The 15676-nt window shown below is 43.6% G+C and overlaps 1 protein-coding gene across 1 annotated transcript in view; it reads left to right on the top strand.

Moving 5' to 3' along the window:
* Positions 1–15676, top strand: part of LOC124799024 (band 4.1-like protein 4) — a 578366-nt gene that overhangs the window by 192290 nt on the left and 370400 nt on the right. Inside the window, exon 5 of the mRNA XM_047262561.1 lies at positions 13568–13665. Within this exon, the coding sequence (XP_047118517.1) occupies positions 13568–13665 (98 nt within the window). The remainder of the gene's footprint in view (positions 1–13567; positions 13666–15676) is intronic.

Genomic DNA, 15676 nt, shown 5'->3' with positions numbered 1-15676 from the left:
GGACGCCGTCATTAACTCGAGCCCGGGGTAATATTCATTACAGTGCCGGCATTCTTCCTGACGACCGTATTGTACAGCAAATAGTTGGAAATTAATTTTCGGGGGTTCATTATTTCGCTCCTATTGTGGCGGGCGGCCTGACAGTGATTGACTGCATGCCGCGACCGCCATTCATCGCACTCAAGTAGGGGCTTGGCCCCTGTGGTGGGGATCGCAGGTGTTGAACTACGATTTCGGGATGAGCAAAACAAATATCACTCCCTCCTCCCCTGCTAGTAACTATACGATCCACGTGTTTAGGAAGCATATAATTATACGTAGCCTTAAAGTAATTGTAAGAGACGATGTTTCCGTCTGAGGATGTTGGTGCAGCGTACAAGCAACGTAGCACGATTCCGAATTGGCTATACAGGGTGTTACAAAAAGGTACGGCCAAACTTTCAGGAAACATTCCTCACACACAAATAAAGAACAGATGTTATGTGGACATGTGCCCGGAAACGCTTAATTTCCATGTTAGAGCTCATTTTAGTTTCGTCAGTATGTACTGTACTTCCTCGATTCACCGCCATGATTTCATACGGGATACTCAACCTGTGCTGCTAGAACACGTGCCTTTACAAGTACGATACAACATGTGGTTCATGCACAATGGAGCTCCTGCACATTTCAGTCGAAGTGTTCGTGCGCCTCTCAACAACAGATTCGGTGACCGATGGATTGGTAGAAGCGGACCAATTCCATGGCCTCCACGCTCTCCTGACCTCAACCCTCTTGACTTTCATTTATGGGGGCATTTGAAAGCTCTTGTCTACGCAACCCCGGTACCAAATGTAGAGACTCTTCGTGCTCGTATTGTGGACGGCTGTGATACAATACGCCATTCTCCATGGCTGCATCAGCGCATCAGGGATTCCATGCGACGGAGGGTGGATGCATGTATCCTCGCTAACAGAGGACATTTGGAACATTTCCTGTAACAAAGTGTTTGAAGTCACGCTGGTACGTTCTGTTGCTGTGTGTTTCCATTCCATGATTAATGTGCTTTGAAGAGAAGTAATAAAATGAGATCTAACATGGAAAGTAAGCGTTTCCGGACACATGTCCGCATAACATATTTTCTTTCTTTGTGTGTGAGGAATGTTTTCTGAAAGTTTGGCCGTACCTTTTTGTAACACCCTGTATAAGTACCAACATATAGGAAGGAGATTAGTTGACATTCATGTCCTTCCGACGCTCGTGCGTTATATGCGGAAACGTGAACTATGGCGACGTTATTACCAAATGCGTGCAAACACGACCAACGTGCTGTTATTCTATTCTTGGCTGCTGGAGGACAGATCCTGGTAGAAAGGAGAATTTGTGTGGTGCAGGATGTCTATGTAAAACCATCTTGTTGAATGACGCACGAAGTTCTGAGTGCTGCTGCTTCATGATAACGCAAGTCCCTGGATCTCAAATGTCTACGCTGACTCAAGTGGGAGACAATCGAGCATCCACCCTATAGTCTTGATCTCTGCCCGTGGGATTATCACGCCTTCGGTTCCTTAAAAAAGACTTTGAAGAGTCGACGATTGCTGTCGGACGAGGAAGGGCATCAGGCAGCCACGGATTTCTACGCAGCAGGACACAGTGTCTTACAAAACGGATATCTTCAACCTGGTGCATCGATGGAATGATCGCATCAGTGCTCATGGTGATTCTGGTCTGTATTTGCCTTCGAACGGCAACTTTTGATCGCTCCTTATTGTATTGCGGAAACTCTGTGGTGATACCTCCAGTCACCCTTTTTCTATAAAGCAGCACGAACGACATGTGAAATTATTATAACCAGGAACAAGAAATTGAAGACGAAAATGGTGATAGATATGATAATGTGTCTTCCACAGCTCCCAAAGGGTCAGCCAAGTGAAATGTTTCTCATGGTTGCGGAAAGAGTAAAAAAAGTCTGAAACATGTTTTAATTTCAAAGGTAATAATACACTTCTCACAAGACATGTAAATTTACGATATACTTGGGTGCATTTATAATCCTCAGGTTGTTCTAACCGTTTGAAAAAAATCTTACTTCGTTTCGATTTTACGTGAATAACTACGTTTTTTGTGAGCTTTTTTTGAAGTAAACTGCGGACATGCTTTAAACTTACACAAATCAGTTCAAATTTTGTACGAAGGTAGATAAATGGATAAAGCCTAAATGAATTTTTTATCTAATAATCTTCGTCTATTGTCGAGATACGATGTTTTAAAGTCGAGCTAAATACAGAACGTCAAATTAGTCCTTACTGATTGGAATGCGCATAAACGATTTAAAGTGAATCAAGTAAATAAAGAAATCCATTTGAAAATTTACTTTCAAAAATCTGGGTTCATTTGCATTTTACGTGCAAAACCACATTTTTGTAAGTCTTTTTTGGTCCGACAACTCTATATTTCACAGTCGTGCGAACCGATTCAAATTTTGTAAGAAGGTAGACAAATGCATGTAATTAATGGGCAGTATGTTGTTTTATGAAAGCTTTGTCCGTTTCCACGATATAAACGACACAGTTCGACAGACAATAAAACAACTCTATGCCAGATCTGCCGTCGCCCGAATTGGTAAAAGTCTACAGCAGTTGCCAAGTTGTGGCTGTCTAATGTCAAAACTACGGTGGAGTTAAATTTGGGAACCAGAGTGAAAAATGCTCTCATCATAGCACAAAAAGGGCGAATATATCCTGGGCAGAATTAGAGATGTAAAAGAAGGTAACAAGTTTTCCGACTTGTCTGGTAGCTTCAAAGATGTTTAAATCAAAATATCTTGATATATTCGCGCTTTCTTACGATTTAACCCTATTTCCCCAGCGCAGTAGCTCTCCTAGGCGAGAGGTGTTGGTACTGCGTCTTGCAATTTACAGGCTAAAGTCCTCGCCAGCCACAGCAAAAACCACACAGGGTGAGTCAGAAAGAATACACAGTTTTGGAATGACGATTTGTTGAGATAACTTACAGAATATGTAAAAGAGTCATTGTGTAGCAAAAAACTTCAAGTTTCAAGTAAAAGTGGCAAGTATCATTTTCGTTCGATGTGACCACCATCTGCGATGCGGCAAACATTGGAAGTCCCTGTATCTCAAATGTCTACGCTGACTCAAGTGGGAGACAATCGAGCATCCTCCCTATAGTCTTCCCACACTCGTTGCAGCAAATCGGGCGTAACTTGTGCAACAGCAGCGTAGATTCGATTCTTCAGGTCAGCGAAATTGTTTGGTAGGGGAGGAACATACACACGGTCTTCAATGAAACCTCAGAGGAAGGAATCCAGTGGTGTCAAGTCAGGGAAGCGAGGTGACCGTGCGAGTGGCCTTCGAACTTCCGTCAGGAAATGAGGTAGTGTACCGTCTTGCTTTAATAAACTATACCATCTCGATCATTTTCGTCGATCTGTGAAATTAAAAAGTTTTCAAGTATATCCAAACAAAGTAACAGAATCATCAACACGCAGACGACCTTGTGATTTCTCTTGTCGTAGTGAACAACCCGTCTCAACAAAGTTCTTGTTCCAAGAGTAAATTGTGGGCCTGTTTGGAGGTACTTTAGCGTATTCGGTATTAAATTAATGCCTAGCAGTTGCTGTAGAGTTCGTTTCATGAAATCAAAACACACAGCGAGCATGCTCCGCACCAGTGAAAGCAACCATTTTAATTGTGCACTACGCTGCTTAAGGTTGTTTGCTACAAAACAACACGTGTATTGATTCTGTAAGTTATCTCAATAAATATCTATATCGTTCCAAAGTTGTAAAGTCCTATTTGACTCAGCCTGCAAAATATCATCTGGCGAAAAGAATTAAAGTAATAGCTATTGGGGGAGGGGGGGGGGGGCTGGATGCTTTATATTATGTGATATGGCTACTAAAACTAACAAGTAAAAAAAGCACAAATATGTCAAGATGTTTTGATTCAAATGTCTCTGAAGGTAGCAGATAAGTCGAAAAGAAGGTCCCGTTCCTTTAAATCGCCAACTCTCCCAGGACACATTCGCCTTTTTCGTATTGTGGTACCAGCAATTCTCGTTTTGGTTACTGTACAGCTGTCTGAGTTTGGAGAGTGCAAAGCTTACCCGTTGACGCATGTTGAGATGCACAGCCTCATGAAGCTGTTGCAGTACTTGTCCCGCTAGTGCAGAATGTGTCCGCAGACAGCTGTCGGAGCAGGTGCCTGCTGGCAGCGCGAGTGTTCTCGGCCGTGTCCCTGATTCGTGGGAACCACCTCTCCGCGCCTCGCCGGCACAGACTGCCGCTGGCCAATTACACGTGGCACAGTTCTCCACGGGCATTCCTCATCATACCTCCGCCCCCGCCCACACCACACGCCCCCGTAAATTATACCGCCCGCTCCCCAGCGGCAGCACATCCCACAGGCCTGCATTCCGAAGAAGGGAAATCATTAGCTCCTGCCAGTCTAGGAGGCCTACAAACAACACTGCAGTAACGTCTTCGTACTCGTTTCGTTTTCGTATAAAGTTCTCAAAGTAATTAATTCTTTTCACTGTGCCGAAGCTGATAACCCTTCTGAGTAATAAATATTGTTGTAATCATCTGTTATGAGTACCTGTTTGAGAAAAATGTTATACATGCAATTACGACTGCAAAGGGCTACGTACTCGTATATTGCTTTCTTGCGTTTGCGTTCCGGTACATACAGTATCTATATGTGCTGTGAGGAAAAACGGTTCGGCTACGAATAACTGTTGAAAAAATTGGAAATTGCTGGTAAGTTCCTATCGGACCAAGATACCGAGGTCATCGCTTTCTAGGCTTACACACTACTTAATCTAACTTAAACTAACTTATGCTAAGGATAACACACACACACCGATGCCCAAGGGAGGATTCGAACCTCTTAACTAGTTCTAAGTTCTAAGGGACTAATGACCTCAGAAGTTGAGTCCCATAGTGCTCAGAGTCATTTGAACCATTTGATTCGAACCTCCGACGGAGGAAGCCGCGCGAACCGAGGCAAGGCGCCAAGACCACTCGGCTACCCCGCGCGGCTAACTGTCGAAGACAGTGAAGACATATCGTAGAGGTTGCTAATGTGCCGCGTGTCGTTTGAGGTTAGATACAGAGAAATATTTTTTAATTTTTTAACTAACTGTTTAATGAATGTTAGAAGATAAATGTAACAAAATGCTGTAAAAAAAGTCGTTTTATGTTCACGCCTGCTTGACACCGGGGACGACGGAGCTCAGCTCGGATTGTTTCGAAGATGGGGAATGAAATCGACCGTGCCTTGTCAAAGTTGAGTCATTTGCCGGAAGCGATTCATGGAAATCACGGGATACCTAAATCTGGATAGTCGGATGCGTTTTTGAACCGGTCTTCCTCCCAACTGCGAAACCATTTTGCTAGCCACTACGCCCCCTCGATCAGTACACCAGTTAAGGAGTCAGCGTCTTAGGCTTTGGATAACAGCGGTTCTTCCCCGAGCACACTACACTTGATTATCAGGCGGCAGATGGGAACCCCTTACAACTGAATAATAAAATAAAATTTACCAAATCCTGCGTAAACGGACCCCGTATTTCCTAGCGAAAAGAAGAGGACTGAGTTGTATTCGTGGTGAGATGCAAGGATTGGACAAAAATATGGAAACAGCAAAAACACAATGCATTAGCATGCCTAATACGATGTAGGGAACCCGTTGGGATTCAAAACAGATTCCAGTGATCCCCGAATGGATAAATAATACAAGTCCCGTATGAGTTTGTGTGAATTTCTAAGGGACCAAACTGCTGAGGCCATCGGTCCCTAGACTTACACACTACTTAAACTAACTTATGATAAGAACAACACACACACCCATGCCCCAGGGAGGACTCGAACCTCCAGCGGGAGGGGCCGCGTAGTCAGTGACATGCCGCCTCAAACAGCGCGGCCATCCGCGCTACAAGTCCTGTATGGTTTCAAACCATTCTTCCTGCAAGATAGTTGCCAGTTCTGGTAACGATGATGGAAGTGGATGGCGATCACGTAGCCTTCTCTCCAAAGAAGACGACAAAGGCACAAAAAATTGAAATGTGGTAACCATGGCGGCCAGGAGAGGTGCGATAACTCATCTTCGCTCTCACAAAAGCAGTACTGGAAGATGCGAGCTGTGTGAACGGGGCCCCTGCCTTCTTGGAACACAGCATCACCGTTGAGGAACACACAGGATGGACCTTCTAAACCAAAATGGATAAATAATCCTTGGCAGTTATGCGACCTTGCGGATTAAACGTGGGATCCGTGAAATATCACAGTATGGCTTACCAGATCATCACCCGAACACTTGCTGTGTTTCATTTTTGGGATGTAAAGTTGGCCAGTAGTTGGCAAAAGTGGAAAACAACACTAACCTGACGAAATTTTATCCTTCCACAGCTCCGTAGTTCAGGTTTTATGGCTTCAGTAGCACGTTCTCCTGTTACGGGCATATGTATCACTGATGAGCGCTTTGTGATTTCCAGTTCGCCCTGACATTTTCTGCTTATGGAGATCCATTCGTGTTCATTTGGTGCTGACAGAGCACACGAGTGCGACATTTAGTTCTGGAGTGACTTTTGCCTCTGTCGTTCTGTTATTTTTCGTTAAATGCTGTGCAATGACCGTACTCCACGATCACTCAACACACACGTTTGTTTGCGTTGTGACTTAACGAATGATTGTTTTCCGATTTCCCTGTATGAGGTATAAAACTTCGATAGTGTGCTCTCTTGAAACACCAAACACTTCGGCTACGTTAGTTACGGAAGCGCGCACAATACGAGCACCAACAATCCGCCAGTGTTCGAATGGACTGAGCTCCGAGATAACACTCTCACAAGTACACATAACGCTGCTCTCACTGCGACTGACACTTGCAACGTACTGAGGAACACAGGTACCTTTCGTCGTCAAATACAACAACGCAACATGCAGGCTTGGGTATCATCTGCATTTACGTTCAGGTATGTATTTCTCGAGGTGTTTACATATTTTTGTGCAACCACATTATTATCGAAGTATAATACGAAATCGCGGTGAAAAAAACTTCTATTTATCGATGAATTCATGCGTGTGTGGCAGTGAAGTCATACCTGCTTTGAGTGACTGTATTTGCCATACACAGATGAATGTATAGATTAATAAACGTTCTTCTTATCATCATTACTTATTACACCTCGGTTACACATTGCCACGAATGTGTCGTTATTGTTATTGTTTTCGTTACTGAAGGAACATAACTCGTTGTGGCAATACAAGTGGAAAATTAGGAAAACGGGTGAAGAAATTTGATGCGAACTCTGTACTAACGGACATCTAGTCTGGCGTCTTAGTAAGTTGCGCCAACGCCGCTTCTCGATAGCTGGCGCTCTCTTTTGCTAGAAATTATAGTTTCGATCTGCGAAAATGCGGGTTCGGTAGTTTTGTTACAGTACATAAATAATGCAGTAAATGGTAGGAGTACTGTTAGTATTGGTAGCAGTGGTAGAAAAAGACACATAAATTAGTTTGTGAGAGAGAAACTGGTAGCTAACGACTGCTGTTTGTTTTCTTGTTTTGCACATAACTAGAACGGTATATCGTTAGTGTTAGTCCATTGTTATTTTATATCTTTTCAAAATATAATTTGCATTTTACAAGTAAGTCAGTTGATCGCATAACATCTGCGCTTTTGTGTAACCAATACAATTAATTTTGACGCAAACACCGTTTATATGCACAAACATAAAAATTTACGTAATTACTGATGTTATTTCGTACTCGGTAGAATGTTCTTCGTCATGATCAGAGGCAGGAGTTTCTTGTTATGATCTACGAGTGGGAAAGTTGTTTATGAATAACCGAAACGTATGTTATATAAGCTCGGCAAAATATAGAAGCAATATCTGGTATGTTTTTGTTCTGCGTTATTTTTATATTACCTTTTTTTTTCTTTTGAGGAAATTGCTTTTTCGAGCGCTATAGATTTATTGTTTTCTGTTTTTACCGTAACTTCCCTCTGTTTCAAGTTACAAATCACTTGATACGCTTTATTTTTACTTTGTATTGTATTGTACTGAAGTGGGTGCCTAGAAACGACAGAGAGGATTCGTCTCCACCGTAGTCTCAGTGGTACACAGCCCCTCACCCCTCCGCCGCCGCAGACCGAACCCAGGGCTATTGTGCGGTTCGGACCCCAGTGGGCACCCACTCCCCTCGCCCTCCGGGAACGTCTCACACCAGACCAGTGTAATCCCATTGTTTGCGTGGTAGAGTAATTATGGTGTACGCGTACATGGAGACTGCGCAGCAATCGGCCACATAGTGCAACCTAGGCAGAATAAGGAGAATCAGTTCGCATTTGCCAACGCAGATGGAAAACCGCCTTAAAAACCATCCACAGACTGGCCGGCACACCGGACTTCGACACTAATCTGCGGGGTGTATACGAGCGGAGGACCGGCACGCCTTCCTGCCCGGAAAGCAGTGCGTTAGACCGCACGACCACTCGGGAAGCCTTTTTTTTACTTTACAAAAATGTTCAAATGTGTGTGAAATCTTATGGGACTCAACTTCTAAGGTCATCAGTCCCTAAGATTACAGCCGGCCGGAGTGGCCGAGCGGTTCTAGGCGCTTCAGTCTGGCAGCGCGCGACCGCTACGGTCGCAGGTTCGAATCTTGCCTCGGGCATGGATGTGTGTGATGTCCTTAGGTTAGTTAGGTTTAAGTAGTTCTAAGTTCTAGGAGACTGATGACCTCAGATGTTAAGTCCGATAGTGCTCTGAGCGATTTTGAACGTAAGCTTACACATTACCTAACCTAAATTATTCTAAGGACAAACACACACACCTATGCCCGAGGGAGGACTCGAACCTCCGCCGGGACCAGCCGCACATTTCCTGACTGCAGCGCCTTAGACCGTTCGGCTAATCCCGCGCGGCTCAACTTTACAGACAGGAGGACAACTATACAGAACAAAAATATTCCGTAGATCATGCGGCTAATTATAATCCTCACTCTGTTTCTAGACAGTTCACCGATTCCGGTTTCTAGGGTAATCTAAAAGGACCTTGATTGCATACACAAACAAAGCGCTCGAAATGAAGTAACGCTCGATGGCTGTACAACAGACCAAACGTACAGATAATGCGTTTACGAGATTTTTAACCGACCAAGGCTTACTTATAACAGTCTCCGGTAGCCTACGTTAGTTTTAAAACTCTACTCATAATACTTCGAACCTTCTGAACTTCTCAGAAAGGCCTGAGAAGCGCATCCTTCTAGAGCAGCATTCGTTATATGTAAATATGTACTACAGTCGTGCAAAGGATGAGCAGATTCGGTGACCCGTTGGGCGTGTACTTCCGTCGTAAAACAACTGAGTTGTCCTTTGTACTGATTATGAAATCTCATTCTGTCACACAGACTGCTCAGATTTGCTTTTATTTGGGAACAAATCCTAATCGTAGCTTGCACGACTCGATATTTTTGTTGTTTTATATATCTCGATAAAAAAGAACACCTCGCGAAGCTGCTCCTGAGTGCACGCCGTCACTGGTGAATATCTCGAGGATCTGTCACAGTGCTGCGTCAGCGGCGCTGCTCCGCGTTCGAGCCTGGTGTTTATGGACACGCCGCTAACATCGGCGATGCCCGTCCAGGCCATGGAGCGCGTGTCGCGGCCAGTCCCCACGCGCGCTGCGCGCAGCCCACGGCCCGTCCCGTCCCTCTAACTCCTATAATCGGTGGGTCGGAGGGCGCCCGCCGGCACAGATAGAGGGCGCACCACAGCACAGCACAGCACGCTACGCCACGCCACGCAACGGCCGGCTTGTGCGGTGTCTGCTGACAAGGCCGGCGCGCCGCGGCGCTCGCCCACGAGCCTGCTAACGCCAGCGCCCGCTCTGTGCCCCGGACAGCCGTATAATAGCGGCCGCTGAATAAAACCTCGCCACGGCGTGAATACCGCAATTTGCCTCCGCTTACACACCTCTGTGTAAGATATTGTACGAGCCCACAAAGCCCCACCGTCCAGGTACGCACGGAATTTCAAAATATCAATCTAAACCCGTATTCGATGAAAGGAATTACAATTTTTATTTCGTAATCTCCGCGCTGAAAATTTATATTATCACGTAATATTCACCGCAAAATTTGCAGGAATGGTTCCCGTGGCTCAGTTATCGTCCTTAAATTCTATTACGATCCATTCTTCCTCTATTCGTTAAAATTGCAGGCCATCACATATTTTGCTGTCAGTATCACGCAACCGGCAAAAAATTATTGAATAACCAATGATTGTTCTATAATCAAGCTCATACTACTCATTTATCTTTTCGTTTCTTTGTTCATTTCTCCATTTCATGAAACTATCACTCGGTGTGGAGTAGGTATTACATCGAACAGCACGAGCATGACAACCGTCATTTATAAATAGAGTAGGAAAAACTTTCACAAAATATTGTAAGTAGAGAAATCCAAATCGCTGCTATGTTTAGAGTATTCAGTGCTTTATTTGTTTGCTATAGGCCTATTTCGGCAACACTGCCGTTTTCTAGCTGCCTGCGGGTAGTACACTTGTAAGGCAAAATATTATGACTACCTGCTTAATATCTTCTTTGCTCGTCTTTGGAAGGAAATATGCCCACATCATGGACTCTGTGTATCAGTGGTCTGACAGTTTGTTGGTAGGTTTGTGGAGGCATGTGGCATTAGATGTCTACGCACAGGTCATGAAATTAGCATAAATAACGGGCCGATGACTTTCGTACGCAGTGATGGTGCAAGATAGGATTTACGTCTGGCGAATTTGGTCGCCGAGACATCAACGTGAGTTCGCTATATCGCTCCTCAAACGACTGTAGCAGGGTTCTGGCTCGGAGACACGGGCAATTGTACTGCTCAAAGATGACACTGCCGTCGGGGAAGACATCAAACATGAAAGCATGCAGGTGGTTCGCAGCTGTCAGCGTATCTTCGATTACTACCACAGGTCCCATGCAAGCGCACGAAAATGTCACCCATAGCATAATACTGCTCCCATCAGGTCAGCTATAGTTCACATCTGCTTGAGGATTACGAGTTTGATGATATTTATACGATTTATCCTATACTGTTTTAGTACAGATTTTAGATGAAGCAGTACTCAGGGACCAGGTCGAAAGCACACATTCAATTTGTGGTCCTGTGCATGTGGATATAACGACGTCTAAGCAATGTTTTGCAAACTCATGCTCCTCAGCGGACTTCTGGGGTGCTGCTCAAATTTCAGGTGTATAGCGGATATTTCAAACAGTCTCGAAGTATTTGGGGTAAACTACCCACGTCATTGGAGCGATACACTCGGCTTCCAGCCTGTAGTCCACCAACTAAGCTTAGGAGGTTGGTTCAAATGGCTCTGAGCACTAAGCGGTCATCAGTCGCCTAGAACTTAGAACTAATTAAACCTAACTAACCTAAGGACATCACACACATCCATGCCCGTGGCAGGATTCGAACCTGCGACCGTAGCGGTCGCTTAGCAGGAAGTAGCACCACTTTGAAATCTTATCAAGATCTGACTGAATATTTTTACATCTTTTTTTCAGTACTTCATAGTACATTGTTGTTCATGTGCAAAGGGTCTGATGTTCAAATGGCTCTGAGCACTATGGGACTCAACTGCTGAGGTCATCAGTCCCCTAGAACCTAGAACTAGTTAAACCTAACTAACCTAAGGACATCACACACATCCATGCCCGAGGCAGGACTCGAACCTGCGACCGCAGCGGTCTCGCGGTTCCAGACTGCAGCGCCAGAACCGCGCGGCCACTTCGGCCGGCAGGGTCTGATGTTACTGTTGATACCGTCTGCCAGGTCATTGATATGCAACATAACCAGCAAGGATCACAACACCTTTCCTGTTGATGACTTTTCCATCTCAGATAATATGCTGCGTGCTCCCTACCAAGAACTAATTGGTCCAGCCACAAATTCCGTTTGATATGGTATATGATGGTACTTCGGCTAATAGTTTTTGCTTTCCTGTTAAGCGCTTTTCAGAAGTGAAAAAATATCAGATCTACCTATCCCTTAGTACATGTCATTTACAATCTATGCAACCTTAATCCCTGTAGAATAATTGCCGGCCGCGGTGGTCTAGCGGTTCTAGGCGCTCAGTCAGGAACCGCGCGACTGCTACGGTCGCAGGTTCGAATCCTGCCTCGGGCATGGATGTGTGTGATGGCCTTAGGTTAGTTAGGTTTAAGTAGTTCTAAGTTCTAGGGGACCGATGACCACAGATGTTAAGTCCCATAGTGCTCAGCGCCATTGGAACCATTGTAGAATAATTTGAATACTTATTTATTTCTTGCTGCTGACAAATAAAACCTGCACTCTCTTATATCTAATGCAGATTATATATTACAAATTGTAACTGTACAAGTATTAAAATATGCATTCACATAAATTTGGTGTTGAATAAATTTGATACAGCTAAAATAATCTATTTTAAGATTTAACTAAGTGCACCATCTTATATATATATATATATATATTAGTTTACTGCTCGCTCTTTCGCTTGCCTAGGCTCTATGGCTTGCAGAGATATTTTTTGTTTTTATTTAATCGAATTTTTATGTTGTTCGCAAACTGCAACACCTTCTAAGTTTCTCAATTAAGGCCATATAAGCATGGTCTTTTTCGAATTTACTTCTGATCAAAAAGAGATTCTGGTAGCTGGAGATCAAAGTTTTTTATCATTCTTTTTGCGTTCTTGTGGAAATAATTCGATAGCTGCTTTCATCCTCTAACAAACATTGCTTTATATCTAACCGAGAAGTGTTGCTTAAAAATTTTCATCACCTACTGCACTCCCGTAGGGGTTGAATTTCCAGAAACACTGCAAAGCGTATTTTTTTTTTTTTTTATTCTGCACTAGAAATCAAGTACCAGTTATCATAGATGTAGCCTTAAAAACCTTTAGTAGCTCTTTAGTAATTATTTATTTTCAAAAAACTTCGACCCATTATTTTACCCCCTTAGTGGCTGAATTTCCAAAAATTCTGAAACACGTATTCTTTTTCATTTTCTGACTGAGAAACTAAATAACAGTTTTCGTAGTTCTAACTTCAAAATTCCTTAATAGCGACATACTTTCAAAATGCCTTTCATCACCTATTTCGCACCCTTAGGATGGAATTTCGGACAATCCCTTCACAAACGATGCTTACAAAACGGTGCCTACAGTACGAGATCCACACCCTCTACAAACTTCAGGTTTCTGTCCTTAGCGGTTTTGGGCTGGGCGATGATGATTCAGTGAGTCAAGACATTGACTTTTATAAATAGAGATTATGGCCTGGTATTGCTGGAGCATCTGATGCTTTGGCATTACATACTACAAGAAAAACAAAGTACAACTCCTGCACTGTAGCTATAAACTATTTTACTGTAAAGGAACAATGAATTACTCTGTCCAGTGTTACAGTGTCGAATCCGTTTTCTTACTACGAAATTATTTTATTTGAGTGAGAGTGAGATGACCAAACTGCTGTTTGTCCAGACAGGCGTTGACGAGCTGGCTGTTTGTGCGTGTTGCAGGTACCAGTTCTTCCTGCAGGTGAAGCAGGACATCCTGCAGGGCCGGCTGCCTGTCACGTTCGACCTGGCGGCCGAACTGGGCGCCTACGTCGTGCAATGTGAGTACCGCCGCCGCCACTTGCTGCTGCTGCCAGCTGTTCGCTCTCGCCACGTCTCCGTCTGCACTTAACACCCAGTGGTGTGACTGGGGCAACCTGGGTATTCTTGCACTCTGCCACAACTCCCTCTCTCCTATCTATCTTTTGTTTTGTTTAATTATCACCGCTGCCTAACAGACTTTTTTGTTTTTTCTTCTTTTTTTATGATACAAATTCAAAATATATAAAACACACAGTCCAAAGTCCCACTGCTTGCAACAGTATCGCGGTTCCGTCTTCATTACTGCATTGCCGATCAATAAAAAGCCATGATAAGCAAAACGTTGCGTTGGTTCCTGTGTAATGAGAGGGCTCCGTCTAGTAGGTGATAAAAATCAAGGGCGTCTCTGTACCGTGGAGAGCTTTTATGCAACTGTTGCTCAGCACAGTCCAATACGAACGTCCTCATGATTTCCTTTCATACATCTCCGCTCCCTTCCTCTTTTACCAAACTCCAACCTTCCGTTCTTCCTCCCCCCTCCCACTTCGTCCTTCCTTTTCTCCTTTTCTTCTGTATCTTTTTTTTTTCCTCACAAAACTGCGTCCTCACGGAAAGGGTGCCCAGGGCACGCGCACGATCTATGACTCCCTGTTTACGCCACTGCTTACGATTTTACTGTTGGTGTACGTCTTCATGCAGTGAATGTTAACTCCTAGATTATCTGAATGATTTTTTTCGAAATGGTGTGGAATGACTGAGTTTAAAGTATGTGTATACATGATTAGCTACAACAATCATCATATTTTTCAGTCCTACTCGTTGAAGATCCTACTAAAAAGTAATTTCTTTGGATTCACAAATTATCATCAGCTTCACTGATAAGACCTCTTGATGAACATTTTGAAATACAAAATCTTTAGTGCTGAAGCTAGACAAGCGTCTCGTCCGGCTAAACGTGTTAATCGAGCTACAAGCGTAAAGTGTTCCGCTTCCCAGACCTTATTCACCATCAGCGACGATCCTTCAGAAGGCACAACGTAGTCGACGCCAGTTATTCACACTTTCTCGAACTGTAACCCTGGCTGATGAATCCCTGTCCCTGTATGCTGTATTCATGTAGACAAGAGCGACTATATAATATATACCGTTTTAAAAGTGTAGCTCGTGGTCTTAGGCGTTCTGCCCAACATTTCATCTCCGCTGCTGCGAAAAAGTAATACTTCGGACACGAAACGAGCACATATAACACGTTGAAAGAAGAGCAGATAGAAATTGATGCTATAGATGCGTCTAAAATCATTATCCACAACCTGTTCGTCAGATGATCGTGTTTACCGAATTGGCTATGCGACAGACGACAGACACCTGACGCCCATGATAAGAAACTGGTTTGGCTAGCACCACCTTTCCAGAATAGGTGCCACAGCACACTCCTGATTGGCTCAGTTTCTTCACTCACCTACTCTTTCCCTGTAACCAGTTAAGTAACTTTGTGCGAAAGAGTAAGCGAGGTGCAACATTAGTCTCATGCACTTAGTAAGAGATTATAGCTTGCAGATATAACTGAGTTTATATTCACTTGGAGAGTTACTGAATCATTCGAAGGTCGCTCAGGCGATGCATGTATGTGTTTTTAATCTTTACCTTATGCGCCATGGTATAACGAGCAGACTGTGTAACGACTTCACTTCGGAGCGAATCAATGTATTTGTATAACTGTGTAGCTATTTTTCATTTCCATAATTAAAAATAATTGTACACGTTACCTGTTTCCATGGTGATCTTTTATCAGTTGCGATCTACTCTGTACGTACACCTATGAAATTAAGATACCAAATTCCATAAAAATAAACATAAATTGAAGGTTTTAGAGGGAACGATACTAAAACAATCTCGGCTGTTTAAGCCGTCGCTTCTATTAAAGTATTCAATTACTGGTTTCTCGAAGTGATTAATCTCTGAGAATTTAATCATATATCCGCACATCCTTACATTGTCTCAGGAAATGGGAGACAAACGTTAATCAGGCAC

The sequence above is a fragment of the Schistocerca piceifrons genome, chromosome 5 (assembly GCF_021461385.2).
Source record: "Schistocerca piceifrons isolate TAMUIC-IGC-003096 chromosome 5, iqSchPice1.1, whole genome shotgun sequence".
Lineage (NCBI taxonomy): Eukaryota > Metazoa > Arthropoda > Insecta > Orthoptera > Acrididae > Schistocerca > Schistocerca piceifrons.
Note: the sequence above shows the minus strand (reverse complement) of the source record. Positions and strands in the feature narration are given on the sequence as shown.